The 15,737-nt window shown below is 39.7% G+C and overlaps 1 protein-coding gene and 1 pseudogene across 1 annotated transcript in view; one reads left to right on the forward strand and one right to left on the reverse strand.

Moving 5' to 3' along the window:
* Nucleotides 1-15,716, forward strand: part of SCGN (secretagogin, EF-hand calcium binding protein) — a 46,473-nt gene extending 30,757 nt beyond the window's left edge. Inside the window, exons 8-11 of the mRNA XM_008571859.1 lie at nt 1,499-1,544; nt 1,797-1,856; nt 3,363-3,431; nt 15,151-15,716. Coding sequence (XP_008570081.1) covers nt 1,499-1,544; nt 1,797-1,856; nt 3,363-3,431; nt 15,151-15,279 — 304 coding nt within the window. The 3' untranslated portion in view covers nt 15,280-15,716. The remainder of the gene's footprint in view (nt 1-1,498; nt 1,545-1,796; nt 1,857-3,362; nt 3,432-15,150) is intronic.
* Nucleotides 11,635-14,983, reverse strand: LOC103589827 (annotated as a pseudogene).
* Nucleotides 15,717-15,737: the final 21 nt, after the last annotated feature.

The raw sequence follows: 15,737 nt of genomic DNA on the forward strand, positions 1-15,737 counted from the left end.
ATCAGTAAACATTTTTTTCCCATTCTGTGGGTTGCATTTTCATTTTCTTGATAGCATCCTTTGAAACACAAAAGATTTTAATTTTCATGAAGTCTGACTTACCTAGTATGCTTTGGTTGTCTGTGTTTTAAGCGTCATATCTAGGAAGTCATTGCCAAAATCCAGGCTCCTGAAGATTTACCCCTATGTTTCCTTCTAAGACTTTTATAGTTTCTATTTTATATTTTGATCTTTGATTTTTAATTGTGTTAATTTTCTTATATGGTATAAGTTGGTAGTCCAATTTCATCCTTTTGCATATGAATATCTATTTGTCCCCACACCATTTCTTAAAAAGACTATTTGTTCCTCACTGAATGGTTTTGGCACCTTTGTCAAAAATCAATTGACCATAATGCACGGGTTTATTTCTAGAATCTCAATTCTACTTCATTTATCAACATGTCTATCCTGATGTCAGTACCACAGTGTCTTGATTACTGTAAATTTGTAGCAATTTTTGAAAGCAAAAGTGTGAGTCTTTCAAGTTTATTCTTCTTTTTCAAGATTCTTTTGGTTGTTCTGGGTCCTTTGCATATGCACATGAATTTTAGAATCAGATTGTCAATTTGTGCAAAAAGCCAACTGATATTTTGATGAAGATTGTTTTGAATATGTAGATCAGTTTGGGGAGTATTGTCATCTCAACAATATTAAATCTTCCAATTTATGAACGTGGGATGTCTTTCCATTTACTTAGGTATTCTTTAATTTCTTTCAACAATGTTTTGTAGTTTTCAGTCTACAAGTCACTATATATAGTGACCTTTCATTTCAGCCTGAAAGACTCCTTTAGTATTTCTTTCTTATAGGACATGTTTGTTGTTGTTGATGATTTTTTGTTGTTGTTGTTTGTTTAGTGACTTTTCTGAACTAATTCTGTAAAGTCTATATTGTTTGTTATGTGTGTCCACCAAAGTCTGTGCTTGGTTAGCTCAGTGGTCAGTTCATGATTGGACAGAGATTTTCTTAAATGACTGGAACCAGTAAGTCTCCCAGTCTTTGCTAAGGGGCTCTGTGTATGTGTTGGGGCAAATTAAAACACCATAACATTCATTGTTCTTACCAAGATTCAGATTTTTATTCAGAATAAACACTCCCAGATTGTTGTAGGACTTCAATTATTTTCCAGAGTTCTGAAAAAGTTATTTTGACCATTTTGTACAGTTTTTGTATTGCTTTCATGGAGGAGAGAATTTTCAGGAGCCCATACTTAGCCATTTTCCACCAAGATGAATTTTTAAAAGTCTCTCTTTATAGTGATTACTAATCTCCATGAAAGTCTTTCCCAATTAATTTCTTTGCTCCTATGATGTAGAAATTCCTATATTTCAAGCACCTATCCTGTTCTGCAGGATAATCTGGAAATTACTTATCCTTTCCTCACACCAGGGCTATGAATTTACTTATAGGTGACAGCTGACAGATCATCATGTGGATTTTTTTTCCCCCCATTTAGGATTCTGGCTCTTCAGGAAAACTTCCTTCTCCAATTTAAAATGGATGTAAGTAGTGACATTTTTCTAGAGGGATTTATGTCATTCCTGTTTCTCTATAGATTTGAGAAGGAGAGAAGAAAGGAAGGCATCTATCGCTCCTACTTTTTAACTTATTTAGAGACCGATGGGTCAGAGTGGAATCAAGGGTTGTTAAGGGTCATTGATTCAAAGTGTATAAAAATCGCCCAAGCCCCTGGAAGAGATTTACAACTGAAGTTTCACAGTGCTAGATTGACATAATGTTTTCTCTATACACAGGCTTGTTCAACTGAAGAAAGGAAGAGAGACTTTGAGAAAATCTTTGCCCACTATGATGTTGTAAGTGTGCCTTTTTTATTGAGCTGGCCATCTTTGGGTAGGACATTTGTTTAGCCCCCATGTGGGGTCATCCTACCCTCAACTTATATGGTGAATGACAATCTTGCACATGTGTTGCTATGTCAAGGCACCCTCAGTTTCTCTATATAACTTCTGAGAATTAAGTAAAAATGGCCACACGAGTATTTATGGCTGAGAAGAGAATAAAATAAATCACTTTTTTTTTTTTTTGCTCCTTGTATCCAAACTAAGAGGTTTCTCCTTCTTGTAGGACTACAAGTTCGTTTATAATAGTATGCTTAAAAGCAAACAGAACAAAAAATCTCCCACATCCAACCCCCCCAAATAGAGGCAAAGTCATATCTATTTGGCATAAAAACCATTTCTCTTACAGGACCAATTATTTGGTTTTTCTTTAGAGGGGAGAAAATAATAATTCTAAAGCACAAAGTATGGCAAAAAGATTGCATTTTGAGGATAAGGTAGGATAATGCAAAAAAGGAAAAAAAGACAAGCAGAAAGTTGGGAAAGTTCACAAGACATGTCTCCCTGAAAATAATCAGACTGGATATCTCTGTGTCATATTCTGAGCAGAAAAGATTATCACCTGGGAGAGGCAGCATAATTTAGTGGTTATGTATGTGACCTCCATGACCAACTACTTAGGTTTGAATCGTGGTTTAGAAGCCATGTGGCCTTGGGCAGTTTCCTTAACCCCCCTGTACTATGTTTTCCTTATCTGTAAAATCAGGGTGATAAGGATAATAATAATACCTACCTCATGGAGTGGTTATGAGAATTAAATGAATTCATGCTTATAAAGATTTGATGAGAGTGCCTAGCAAGTACTATATGTGTTTGGTAAATATACTAAGGGAATGAAATTTTTAAAATGATATGTTAAAGTTTCAGGATTAAGAAAACATGAAGAGAATGGATGAACTGTCATAGGTGAAACTTTATAGAAGAAACTGAAATATTTAAATATGTATTATACTTTATAACCATGTATGTTTACATGAGTTATAAAATGAGTAGGAAAAAATGAAGGGTCTTACGTACAGACCAAATGATATTTCTAATATGCTCATTCAATACAGCCTCCCTTGATTTAAAATCTATGTTTTAATAAGTCATTGCTAAGTCATAAAGCAAAATTTAAAAAATTTTAACCTATCTTTCGAAGAATCAGTATGATGTGCACACTTGTCTGAGCTGAAGCCTTGTATTTGGGAAGCAAATAAAGTCAGTATGTATCACGTTAATGCTATTTGCAAGAGCCACGGAACTCAAAACTATTATTCTCATTTGGTTATACGGAGATATTTCTTATGAATTAGTTTAATTCATTCACATTCTGTATGGAGAACATAAATTGGAACATGCCATTTCTAAATCTGTTTGCAGTCACAAAAGAATACTGATTTGGTCTATTTGTCTAATTTATTCTTTATGTTTTTGCCTTAAGAAAAGGATATTTGGGTGATTGGATCTTTTATCTTTCAGAGTAAAACTGGAGCCCTAGAAGGCCCAGAAGTGGACGGGTTTGTCAAAGACATGATGGAGCTTGTCCAGGTGATTTCATGAGATTTTGTAGATTATTCCCATAATGGATTGGGGTTGCCATTTTGATTGACTCTGTTGCTTATTTGTGGGAATCGGTGGGGCAGAAAATTAATGCTGGAGAGAAAATCTAGGGATGTAGTCTATTTCATAACCTTTGAGCTTCTGTGATATACAACACATTTCTCTTGCTTTCTTAACATTGTTCGTTGTTTAAATTACATGAAGCCACCCTAGAAACATCTTTTTACCATTATTTAAAGGCCAACTATTTTGCCAAAAGAGCTCAGCACCACTGTATATCTTACTGTTTTACTTTTTGACTACAGAAAGTCCTTTTCCCCCTGGACTTCTTGTTTGTTAGAATAACTAAAAGTTTAGATTTAATTTCTTTTAATAAATCTAATATTTAGGATTCTATTTTTTTTTAACCAAGGAGATTCTCTAACACCTAGCCTAAAATAGTTACTTATATGTTAAGACATCACCGTGGTTGGAGGTGATGCAATTTAGATTATTTGAGTATTTACATTTCATAGTTGTTTTATATAATATAGACAATGTTTAAAAAAGCAATGTCCTTTGAGATACTGGTGAACTACACTGACTGGCTGCATGATTCAATTAAGCAGATAATTTCCAACTCTTTCCTTTCCAAGGGACCATGTAAACAATGAGTACTAGTCTTACATCCTTAGGGAGTTTTTAAGGTTTGTTCGGGATACAATGATTCTGTCCTGGTCAGCCCAGATGGTAACAAAATAGAGTAGAAATTATTGACTGTTTCTGGAGTCTCAGACCTCTTTGAAAACCTGATTAAAACTATGGAGAAAAGTGTCCAGATATCAATTTTTGCATAAATCTTCAGGAAGTTCACATATTATGACTGAGCATGGACAAGGTTCTTTCTGAAGTTTAATCAGCATAACTGAGATGTCTTCTGCCACTCCTAACTTTTATTATTCCCATTCCAACTGGTCCCTTGCCTCTTTTTCCCCCCCTTCACTTGTTGATACTGTTGGAAATTTTGTAGGCATTTGCACAGCCAAAATAATGGAAGGATGTTGGTGTGGTATTGCATTTTACATTGATTGCTGAAGGAAACTCCCATTTTACTCATTATTTAATGCCAGAATGACTTCTGTAATAGAAATGGAGCAATTATCTATGGGACACTATAGTTGATGGCAGAAAGACTTGCCAAACTGGAGTCTTAATTTGCTTTTGATAGAATGAATGGGATGGTGAGCCTACTTTGAGAGCTGCCTAGTTTCCTCTGTGCAGTGGTGCTGCAGCCAGTGGCTACCTGAGTGTAGAGCCTGGGGGCTTCAGATCCTCACAGGCCTCCAGGCAGAGGGTCTGGCCTCCTGCTCCTCCCCATCATCTGCACACACAGCTGAGCAGTGAGTGTGGACTCCCAGCCAAAGTGCAGAGTAAGCAATCATCATTAACCAAATGCATCTGCCTTCTTTGCTATCCCTTTAGTTTTATTTCAAACTTGTGGGAAACACAGTTTTCCTGGGTCTGAGGTGTTATTTGTTACTGAAAAACTCTTCTGGATCCCACATCTTTGCCAGGTTGTGGAAGGCAACTGGACAGGGCTGAGGGATTGGGCTCTGCTTGGAATCCATGTGATGCACAGAATTTGGAACAGTGGCTTCCAGAGGGGCCACTGGGGTGGCAGTGGCTGCTCCTCTTCCTCTTTTGGAATCTCATTTTTGTTTTCTTCTCTTCTTTCTCTTGTCCCTTTCTACAAAAAGAACAGATTGGAAACTTTTTGCAGATGAGGCAGTGTATAGTGGTGGATAGTGATTTGTGGTCTGACAGATCGAGCTTTAAGTCCAGATCAGCCATTTATTCAACTATATGTCTATGAGTAGGTTACTCAGCCTCTCTGATACCTGTCTCCTCATCCATAAAATGGGCACAATAATATCAACTTCCCAAAGTGTGTGATGACCAGGAATAATATAGACTCCTATCATAGTCCCTGGGATATAGTATGATTTCTAAAAATAATAGTCTTAATTATTTCATTAAGACAAAGCTACTGTAATCTTTATTAATTATTTCATTAAGACAAAGCTACTGTAATCTTTAGAGTACATTTCTGAGCTTGGGAATAGTCAGCATTTGAGAGGAAATTTCATAAAAGCAGCCTAATGCATGGCCGTGCCATTCTAATGGATAATCCTGACCAAAATAATAATGTAAAAGAAGCCAGTGCAAAAGAGCTTCCAAAACACAGGCATGATTATGTCCGAAGGCAATTAACTTACATATTTTAATAGCATTAAATTTGTTTACTGTCTTTTCTGATTATAAAATTATCTCTGCAAATTGCAAAAAAGGTATTAAAGATAAAGTCAGGTAAAAGTGAAGAAGCTGATAAGAACTCAGGCTAAGAATTCAGGTTCTAGGCTGACCACCCTGAGTTCCAGGCCTGGTTTTACCACTGACTGGCGATGCAACCCTGGGCAAGTCATTTATTATCTCCAAACCTCAGCTCCCTCATCTGGAAGATGAGAATTGTCAGAGATCCTACTTCCATAAAATTGTCCTGAAGATTATAGGAGAAAATCTACATAAGGCAATTAATTTTGTGCTACTTCACTAATTATTATCTATAATAATAAGTTATTACTGAGAGCTCAAAAAATATTAGCTGTTGTTATGACTATATCACAAATTGATCTAGAAACTGACATGGTTCTCTTACATAGCTCTAGTTACTATGATCTTTGCTGTATTCATATGATTTTTCTATGATTTTTCCCAGATGTCTATATCCAGTGCAATTTTGCGAGATTCCTTCTTAAAATTAATCACTTTTGAATCTGGATAATCATAATAATTTTCAATGATTCTGCCTTTTAATTGTCACTGAATTTGGCAATGGTTTTCAAAAGACAATAAGAGAAGATGGAAATAGAATCCAAACCAACAACAGAGTAGACAAGACATTTTTCCAGAGAAAATTAAAGAGAAGGGAAAAATTCTAGACCATCTAAAAAGATTAGTTGGAAGCAGGGGTAAGCCTCACTCTTCAAAGGAGAGGAGTGAGCCTCCACTCTTCTTGGAGGCCTCATACCACCTCCATGAGAAATCAGAAGATCCCCACTACTTTTGTTTCTGCCTCTCTATTTCTGTGGAGCTGCTGGTCAACAAAAAGGCACCTCTCAATGTAAACACGAGCCAGTGTGATACAGAGCTAATTTCTAAGGACTGAGTCAGACTATGGTCAGTAATACAAAATAGATTTAAAGGGCTTCCCAGATGATTTGTTGAGTTAAAAAGTATGTACGTGGTAGTTGATTATTAATGTTCTCCTATGAAACCAGATAATTGAGGGTGCATACTTTTATTATATCTTTCTTAGTCTTTATTGGGTCTTGGTATTTTAGGTTTCTTAAAAAACATTCACCACGTAATTGGATGGATGTTGTCAAGGGATGACCATTACCTGAATCTGACATTTCTTTGCTTCATAAAGAGTCCTCTACCATGACCTTTTCTTTATTCTCATTTTATAAAAAAGATCCAGGGGGCAATTAAACATACCAATATCTGGAATTTATTTTAAAAGCAACTATCAGAGCATGCTTGGGGTAAGCAGGCAACTAGCCCAGTTTCTAAGTTTACAGTCCTGAGTCAAGGACCGTGATGTTTGCAGTAATAACCCTAAAGTAAGCTCATTTTATAGTCTTTTAATTCTTGGACAACCATGCATGATGCATATGTTAACTTTGTATTGACAAGATTATTTGGTTACCAGAAAACCCCATTTCCCAAGCTCTGGAAAATGGTACCCAAGTCTGTTCTCTGTCAGTCTGACAAGACAGCAAGTCCCTGAGGGAACAGACACAATTTCTTTTTACAAAAACCAATTTATTAAGATATCGCTGATATCATAAAAGAGCTGTAGATATTTAATGGATACAATTTGATGTGTTTGGAGATAAGTGTACATCCATGAAACCATCATCACAATCAATGCCAAACATGGATACATCAGCTGCAAAAGTTTTTGCAGCCCCCTCCCCACTTTTTGTTCTTGTTTTGTTTTTCCTTTTGTGGTAAGAGCAGTTAATGTAACATCTACCCTTGTAGCAAATTTTTAAGTATACAATATTGTTAATCTTGATGCAGAGTAATTTCTGCACAAGATCTTTTAAGAGCCTATAGCTTACTCAGCACAGCATAAAAATCAACACAAGATTCTACAACTTACACTAGAAAGTGGAAAGGTAAGAAATTCATGATCTCCAGAGGAGAAATAGAAATGTGAACAGTGACATTAAAAGCCAAATAAATAGGCCACCAGAGATGATCTGGATTTCTTCCTGTAGATGGTGAGTTCCCACCCCCAGGCCTCCCTAAAGGTCTTTCTCTTCCCCGACAGACACCCCATCTGCTTTTCCCTGTTATTGACAGGAAGGTGGTGGGTAAGAGGGGATAATGCCTAACTTAAAGGATTGAATCTAACATATGCCCCTCCAAAGATCTAGCCCTTAGCATAAATATTTCTTTCCACTTTTTAAATTGTAAAAATAATAAATACATCATAGAGAAATCTGAAAAGAGAGAAAAGAAAAACAGAAGCACAATCTGTACACTCTAACAGACTCAGTATGAACTGATGTCTCTCCTATGTATATTTTGTAAATAGTTGAGATTATAGATAAGCATTTCCCAGTAATAGTCATTCAGTGACCATATCATATTTCACCTGTGGTTGGATCATAATTTACCCAAACATTCCCCTATTGCTAGTAATTCAGATTGTTTCTCATGTCTGTGATTCAGAACAATACTGGAATGAATATCCTTGTGCATAAATCTTTCTCTGTATTTGGCCTTTTCCCAGGAATAGAATTACTAAGTCAAGGGGTTTGTACACTTTAAAATTCCTGGCATCCACTGTCAAACTTAGAGTGCCAAACTTTTGAAGAAAGAGCAAGTGTGCTTCCCCAGTTCTTTCTTTGATGTCCTTTCCTCCAACCCTACTTTTCCTCCCCTCACTACCCAGAAAGCCTACGACTTCATTTGACCCAGACTTATCTATCAAGGAAGACAGCAGTCTGGTATATACATATTTTCTCACTATAATGTTAATGACTTAATATGCGGCCATTCTGTGGGTGATAAACAGCTTTTAAAAGAGAGGATGGGGGCCGGCCTGGTGGCGCACTGGAGAGTGCACCGCTTGGGAGTGCGGCGGCGCTCCCGTCGAGGGTTCGGATCCCATGTGGAGACCGGTTCCCGCTCGCTGGCTGAGCGCTGTGCGGGCGCAACACCGAGGGTTGCGATCCCGTTGCCGGTCAGTAAAAAAGACAAAAAGGAAAAAAAAAAAAAAAGAGAGGATGGGTGTCAAGGCGAAGGCAATGTAGTCCAAAAGAATATCTAACAGAAGAATATCCTGTGCCAGGTGCCATGGGAACTGGTGGTAGGAAGACAGTTGGAAGACAGAAGAGGTTATTCCCAGAGCTTCTCTAACTACAGCACAGCCACCCGTGTTTACCCTTGCCAGGAGACTTCCCAATATCTGAGCAGGCACTTCCATTTGCCTAGAAAAGTGATCTTAAAGGAACACCAACATGATCCGTTATTGTCATTTTAAATAGTAATAATTTTAAATGGACAGAACTGGCCCTGAGTGTGAGATTTATCATCAATTATTTCTTCCAAACAAGCAGCGGCTGGCTGGTAGCTACCTGGACTGATGTCTTAAGCAATGAAATAATGCCTTGGCATCTGCCTATTATTTTGTTGTTTTCGGACACCATCGTGGCCAATAAATAGCAAAATGGAGACAGAGAACACATTGTAATTTTGTACAGTGAGGGAATGAGATTCTGGTTAATTAAGTATTTTGACTGGTAAAGAGTTATTATAGATGGATGACAATAAAGTGCACTTACCAACATTGAAACTATAATTCAGTTCTTCTAGGGTTCAGAATATATGCAGGGCCTCAAAGTGATGATGATGACTTTAGGATAAAGATTTGGGGATTGCTGCTTACAGAGGGTGTGGACACTAGCTTTCCTTATTTTAAGAGAGTTCTAATGTATAGGAAAGGGAGGGCATATAATAAAATCATGAAGACTACATTCGAGGACAGTCATTCACTAATTCCATAGATACAATGAGCACCTACTATGGGCAAGCACTGAGAAGACAGAGCCAGCCCTAGAAGTCCCCCTATTGCCAGGATTCAAGGGGAGCAGATAAAAATTTTTCAATCAATTATCTCAGATCCACTGTCACACTTTTGCGTGAGAGAGATGAGAAAAAAAATGCACTTCTATATGAAAGACTATGGTATAGTGTAGTAAAATTGAGATGTACTCTGGGGCCTGCTTGCCTGAGTTTGTATCCTGGTTTTGACATGTGCCAGCTGTGTGGCAGTGGGCAGGCTAATTATCCTCTCTGTGCTTTAGTTTACTCATCTATAAATTAAGGATAAATGAATCTCATAGAGTTGTTCTGAAGATTAGAGTTAATATGTGTAGAGCCCTTAGGAAACCGACATGCATTTCTGTCAGTGACTTGTTATTAAAACTATTAAGATTGAAGTTCTAATGGTTTCAAGTGATTTGTCCTCAGTGTCTGTGCTTTGAGTAACGGTATTCAGGTCTCCTGACTCCTAGTGAGTTGCCCAGCATTAAAAACATAACTCGGGGCCAATCCTGTGGTGCACTCGGGAGAGTGCGGCGCTGGGAGTGCAGCGACGCTCCCACCGCAGGTTCGGATCCTGTATAGGAGTGGCCGGTGTGCTCACTGGCTGAGCGGGGTGCGGGCGACACCAAGCCAAGGGTTGCGATCCCCTTACCAGTCACGAAAAAGACAAATAAATAAATAAATAAATAACTCGGAAGGTCCAAAGAAACTTCCCTGACATACGTCCACATTTGTGTTCCTCTTGCCCCCGTTCACTTACCAAAATATTTCCCACTCGAAGGAAATAATTACTTTGGCAGGAAAGCCTACTATTCTTCAATTAGGAAAAGAAAAAAGCTTGTAATAGTTTGAATGAGGTACATACACTGTCAAATTCATGCTAATTTGTAAATGACTACCACTCAAGTCTTTTTTAAGAATGGGGACTTGCCAAAAGGGTTCTGGGGCCGGGTGCCACTTATTGGAGAAAAGATGTAGCAACAAGTCATTGAAGATGCTGAAAAGCAAACATCCCCACTTGGCAACTCTACCACAAATGAGCTCCTAACACAGGGCCTCAGAGTGCAGCTTGCTGTTTTCAGAACCTCCAAGCCAAATTTCCTTGGACTACACCTACACCTACCTGGCACTGACACCCAGGAAACTATCCTTTGGGAGCCCCAACAAAGAGAAACTATTGACAGTGTGTATCCTTGACAGAGAAGTTGATCAAGTTTACCTTCTGGTCCCAGACGCTTTAGCCTCCTGGTATCTCCCCGAGCTTCCCTCCACTCTGGCATTTATTCTTCCTGCTCTGCCATCTGGCTCCCAGTTTCTGCTGCTTCCTTCCCTCATTTAATACCTGCTATCAGGGATAGATTTGGTGTCAGTCCTTTCCCCCGTTGGACAGTGTAAATCAGCACATCTCAATGTGCTCTCTAGTTAAGGAATGAAAGGTTTTGTTGGCTACTGAAGATTGTTTAGAAACTTCTCTGGAAATGAGGAAGACTTGGGGCAGGGTTGGGTGATGGGAGTGTTTCCCAGAGCCCTGATACCAAATCCTGCAGGCAGCTAACTGCCTTCTCTGTTTACTTATAAAACTATTCCAGTAATCAAGCGGCTCAGAAATCTGATTGGCTGGGTTTTCCTTTCTCACTGGGCATTGACTTTTTAACTTAGATTCATCGCCATCATACAGCTTCGCCAGGCCAGCCTTTTCTCTGTGGGAAGAGTTGAAATAGTGGAATGAGCACTTGACTGGAGTCAGTGGACTCGGGATCAAAAATGCTGCTATGACTTTGTAGCTTGGCAAGATTTGTTTTCTTTGAAAAGAGACAACAAAAGGAGCTTTTTAAAATTCAAGGATATAACTGGATAAGTAGATTCGTTTACAGCCATTCTTGTGAAATACTTAAAAAAAAAATAGGACCAACTTCTTTGCAAATAGTAGACGCATACCTCAATTCCGATGGCCTAATTTTTGGTGAGTAATGTACATGATTAGGCAGAAATAGGCAAGTTCACACTGGTAGATTAACTGTCAAATACTCAGTCAGACTCTGTGGCCCCCACTTCCTAATCAATTTCTATTCCCACTTCGTCTTATACCATCTTATTGATTTCCTGACTGACTCCCCTGTCTACTCTGTCTACCTGATTGGCCTGACTGGCCCGACCAGCCATTTCACCAGCCACTCCTTTGTCTGGAATTAGAAAATGAGTTCCCACCATAATATTCTTCAATTTCAGGTAATTTGGCTGGCACATTTGGAGAGTATCCATTCTGCCTGTGACCTTTCTGACTTGGCTGTGGGAGCATCAATGCAAACACCCATGTTTCCTTCTAGGAGGCACATTCTGGTAATTTGGGACACAGCATTACCACTCAGCTTTCTATTAAGTTCTTTCCAAGCACTGCTGACATTCTGTATTTCTTCTAGGCTTTCCAGTGTCATGGTCATAAACTTCTTATCAGAGGTGATCAAAGATTATGGTTCAAAGCTTGATGCACCAGAAATGTGGGTTAATGCTGCAGCTAATGCATACACTGCCCCTTTCTCTTCTATCAGTCTCTGAACTGATGGTCTGAAAAAATCAATAGCAGCATAAGAAACAGAAGACAGCAACCTGATGGCATCCAAGCTTTTAGATTTAACTAAATCTATTGTAGAAGGAACGCCTACAGTTTTAAAAGTAATTCCTGCTTTTTGTTCCATGTATCTGAGTTGACCTCTTACTCTTGGTTGGTAAAAATATATGCAAGTTCCTGTCTGGCCAGCTGTACCTGTGCATCCAGAGTGATGGATATGGGACTCCGTGCCCTGTGGAGAACTTTGAATCACTAGGTCAACCTCAGGAATGTCCACACCAAGGGCAGCCACATTGGTTGCCACCAAAACTTTAAAACTACCTTCTCTGAAGCCTTTCAGTGTAATTTCTCTTTGTGACTGTGCAATATCTCCATGTATACACTGGGCATTCTGTTTTATGTGCGGATTAATGGCCATTTCAGTTACATTTTTCTTGTCTCACAGGAAATAATTGCCCTTCCCTCAGGCCTACTGTAGACTTGAAGGACATCTCCAATAATTGCTGGCCTCTGAGACCAATGGTGTTGGATGGCCACATGTTATACAGTAGTTGCAGCCTCTTGAGTCATTTTTCCAACAAGGTCAACCTATTCACAACAGGACTTCATGTATTTTTTTGTAACTTTATATACGCACTGTGGGCAAGCTGCAGAAAAAAGTAGAGTCTGAGTACTGTCTTCAGAATCAGTTTTGTAGGATTCGTGGATAATATCTTCAATGTGTTCAGCAAAACCTACGTCTAACATTTTTTTTTTTCCTTTTTGTCTTTTTCCGTGTCCGGCAACGGATCGCAACCCTCAGTGTCGCCCCCGTACCGGACCGGGACCGGCAACGGGATCGCAACCCTCGGTGTCGCTCCCGTGCCTCGCTCAGCCAGTGAGCGGGAACCGGTCTGTATGTGGGATCCGAACCCTCGGCAGGAGCGCCACCGCGCTTCCCAAGCGGCGCACTGTAGCAGTGCGCCACCGGGCCGGCCCGTCTAACATTTGATCCACTTCATCAAGAACAACATGGCACAGTTTAGAAAGATCCAATCGGCCACTCTCCAGGTAGTCTTTGACATGACTATGGATCCCAACCAAGATGTCAATACCATTTTGAATATGATTAATTTGGCTTTGATATGATGTTCCACTATAAAAACATGCCACACTGAATTTTCTACTTGTATCTTTGAAGTCTTTGGCTACTTGGTTTGCCAGTTCCCTTGTTGGAGCCAAATTAAGTACTCTGGTGAGCAGCTTTTTAAAATTGCTTCTTGATTTCTTTGGAGTTTTTCAATCAAGAAAAACTCTTTCCTGTTCCTGTCTGTGCTTGAGCAATTAAATCTTTTAACTTGAATAAGAAAGAGATATGTTACTTTTTGACCTTCCAGAAGTGTTAGTCACTTTAGAAATAGGGAAATTGGAGAAGGCCCCTTCCTTTTGTTTATATGTTAGGGTCTCCTCTAGTTTATTATCACTTGATTTATGAGTAGAACTTTCTAAGGATGACACTCACTTTGATTTTTTTCATATTCATCGATATCTCCATTTGGCAGATCTTTTCTCTTTGACTTATGAGATTTAGAGAGTTCATCTGAAAGTCTATCAAATCCTTCTTCAGTGTCTCCATTAGCTTCTCTTTCATTTTAGCTTTTTGGGGGCTTGGTGGCCTCCAGGCCACCTGCAACACTATTTTTTCTCATTTCTGGTTTCTCATCTGAGTCATAATGGTGCCTGGACTTCCTTCTATCGGTCCGGCATTGTGAAATGTGTTTTTGGCTTATCTTGATCAAATCTTCATAACAACCCTATAAGGGGAGAACACGTTCATAATCCTTTATCCAAAATTCCGATATCCATAAAGCTACAGTTTCTAGCGTGCTTTTGCATACCATTTTCTCATCCATAAGATAAGAATTGCTCTCTCACGTCTTCGTTGGCTGCTCTCCCTTTTTCTTGTGGATGGTCCTTAAGTCTCCATTCTCTATGTATGCTTTCATATCACTTTCATGGTTTAACACACACTTCCAGACTCCCTTCCTCACTGGCATTCCAGTTCTAAGAATCCTTGAAGTGATTGGCTTCTAGAGTAAAACCCTGGCCAATGGCCGTAAAGGACGTGTGTGCTGCTTAGCATAAATGATCCAGTTTCTCTCTCCCTCCCTTACTCCAGACACTTCTCAGAGACTCTTTGGAGCTTCCCAGCATGTGCTACTGGGGCCGGGAAGCCCTCGAGGGTGATGGAGAGGGGCAGGCCCATGCAGAGGTGGGTGGGGAGCGCCAAGCATGGCCTCACCATTTGCTGCCCAGCAAGATGTTTAAACTCTCTCTGAACCTCTGTTTCCTATCTATAAAAGAGATGTAATTATTTACCTTCCAGGGTTATCATAAGGATTAAATGAAATAGTCTATGGAGAATCATTTAAGCATTGCTCACGTTTGTAGGCCTTTGAGCTTAAAATCTCTTCCTAGCTAACAGGCATCACAATTCCTTCTTAGCCCCTAAATAATCCCTTGGAATAAATCCTACATCCCTAGCTCAGAAATATAAAGTTCGATTTTTTGTCCACTATAACCCTTTTTAAAACTAGAGGCACAAAAAACTCATACAAAGAAATAATAAAATGTCTTTTCTCATCACTGCAGCAAGATAGAATTTGTGATCACGACCCTCTAGTTTGAGGCAAAATATATTATGGTTGCTAATATGGCAGGCTTTGGGTAAGAACTGCAGGGAAGTGATGTGGAAGTAGTTTTTTTTGTTTTTTGCCTGAAGGGATATGCTGAGAAATGAAGCTGTTGGCAGGAAACTCACCCATGGCGACATTTGGTGGGATGAGGAGATAGGCTTGTTCTCTCACTCCCCCATGGCCTTTCTCCTCCAAAGCCTCTCGAAGGCAGGACACCCCTAAGCTTAGGGAGCATCAGGGATGGTGTTAAAGGGTGGGGCTGCCACCGGCTTGCCTACTGACATGTTACTTTTGTTGTTCTCAGCCCAGCATCAGCGGGGTGGACCTTGATAAGTTCCGGGAAATTCTCTTACGTCACTGCGATGTGAACAAGGATGGAAAAATCCAGAAGTCTGAGCTGGCTTTGTGTCTTGGGCTGAAAATCAACCCATAATCTCCAGATTGCTTTGCCTTTTGCTCTTCTGTTTCTGTGCTCTTGCTGTTAGAAATGTATCTATGCTTTGCTTTGGGGACACAGCGGGCATGCTTTCTCACAAAAGTGTGGGATTCTTGGGCAAGGGGAGGGACCCCTGGGCCTTCCTTCCAGTGGCCTGTCCATTCCTGTCTCACCGAAAGCCCCCCATGCAGGGTCTGTACTGTTTTCCTCTTGGCCTTGGCCTTTCCTGTCCCTCCAAAGACTCAGCTAACCTGTTAGATCTGCTCTGCATGTCCTTCCCCAGTCACCAAGGAGGCAGGGACAGCTGAGTCCGTCCATCTTGCGCTCTTCTTGTGGGCTTTGTGCTGACTCCGAATGGTGCGTGGCATTGTTCGCAGTTCTGTAACTTCTGCACATAGATTTTTATGTGAAAATAAATCTGCAGTCGGAAACAAGATGTACTGGCAATTGCTTTT

The sequence above is a fragment of the Galeopterus variegatus genome, unplaced genomic scaffold (genome assembly GCF_000696425.1).
Source record: "Galeopterus variegatus unplaced genomic scaffold, G_variegatus-3.0.2 Scaffold732, whole genome shotgun sequence".
Lineage (NCBI taxonomy): Eukaryota > Metazoa > Chordata > Mammalia > Dermoptera > Cynocephalidae > Galeopterus > Galeopterus variegatus.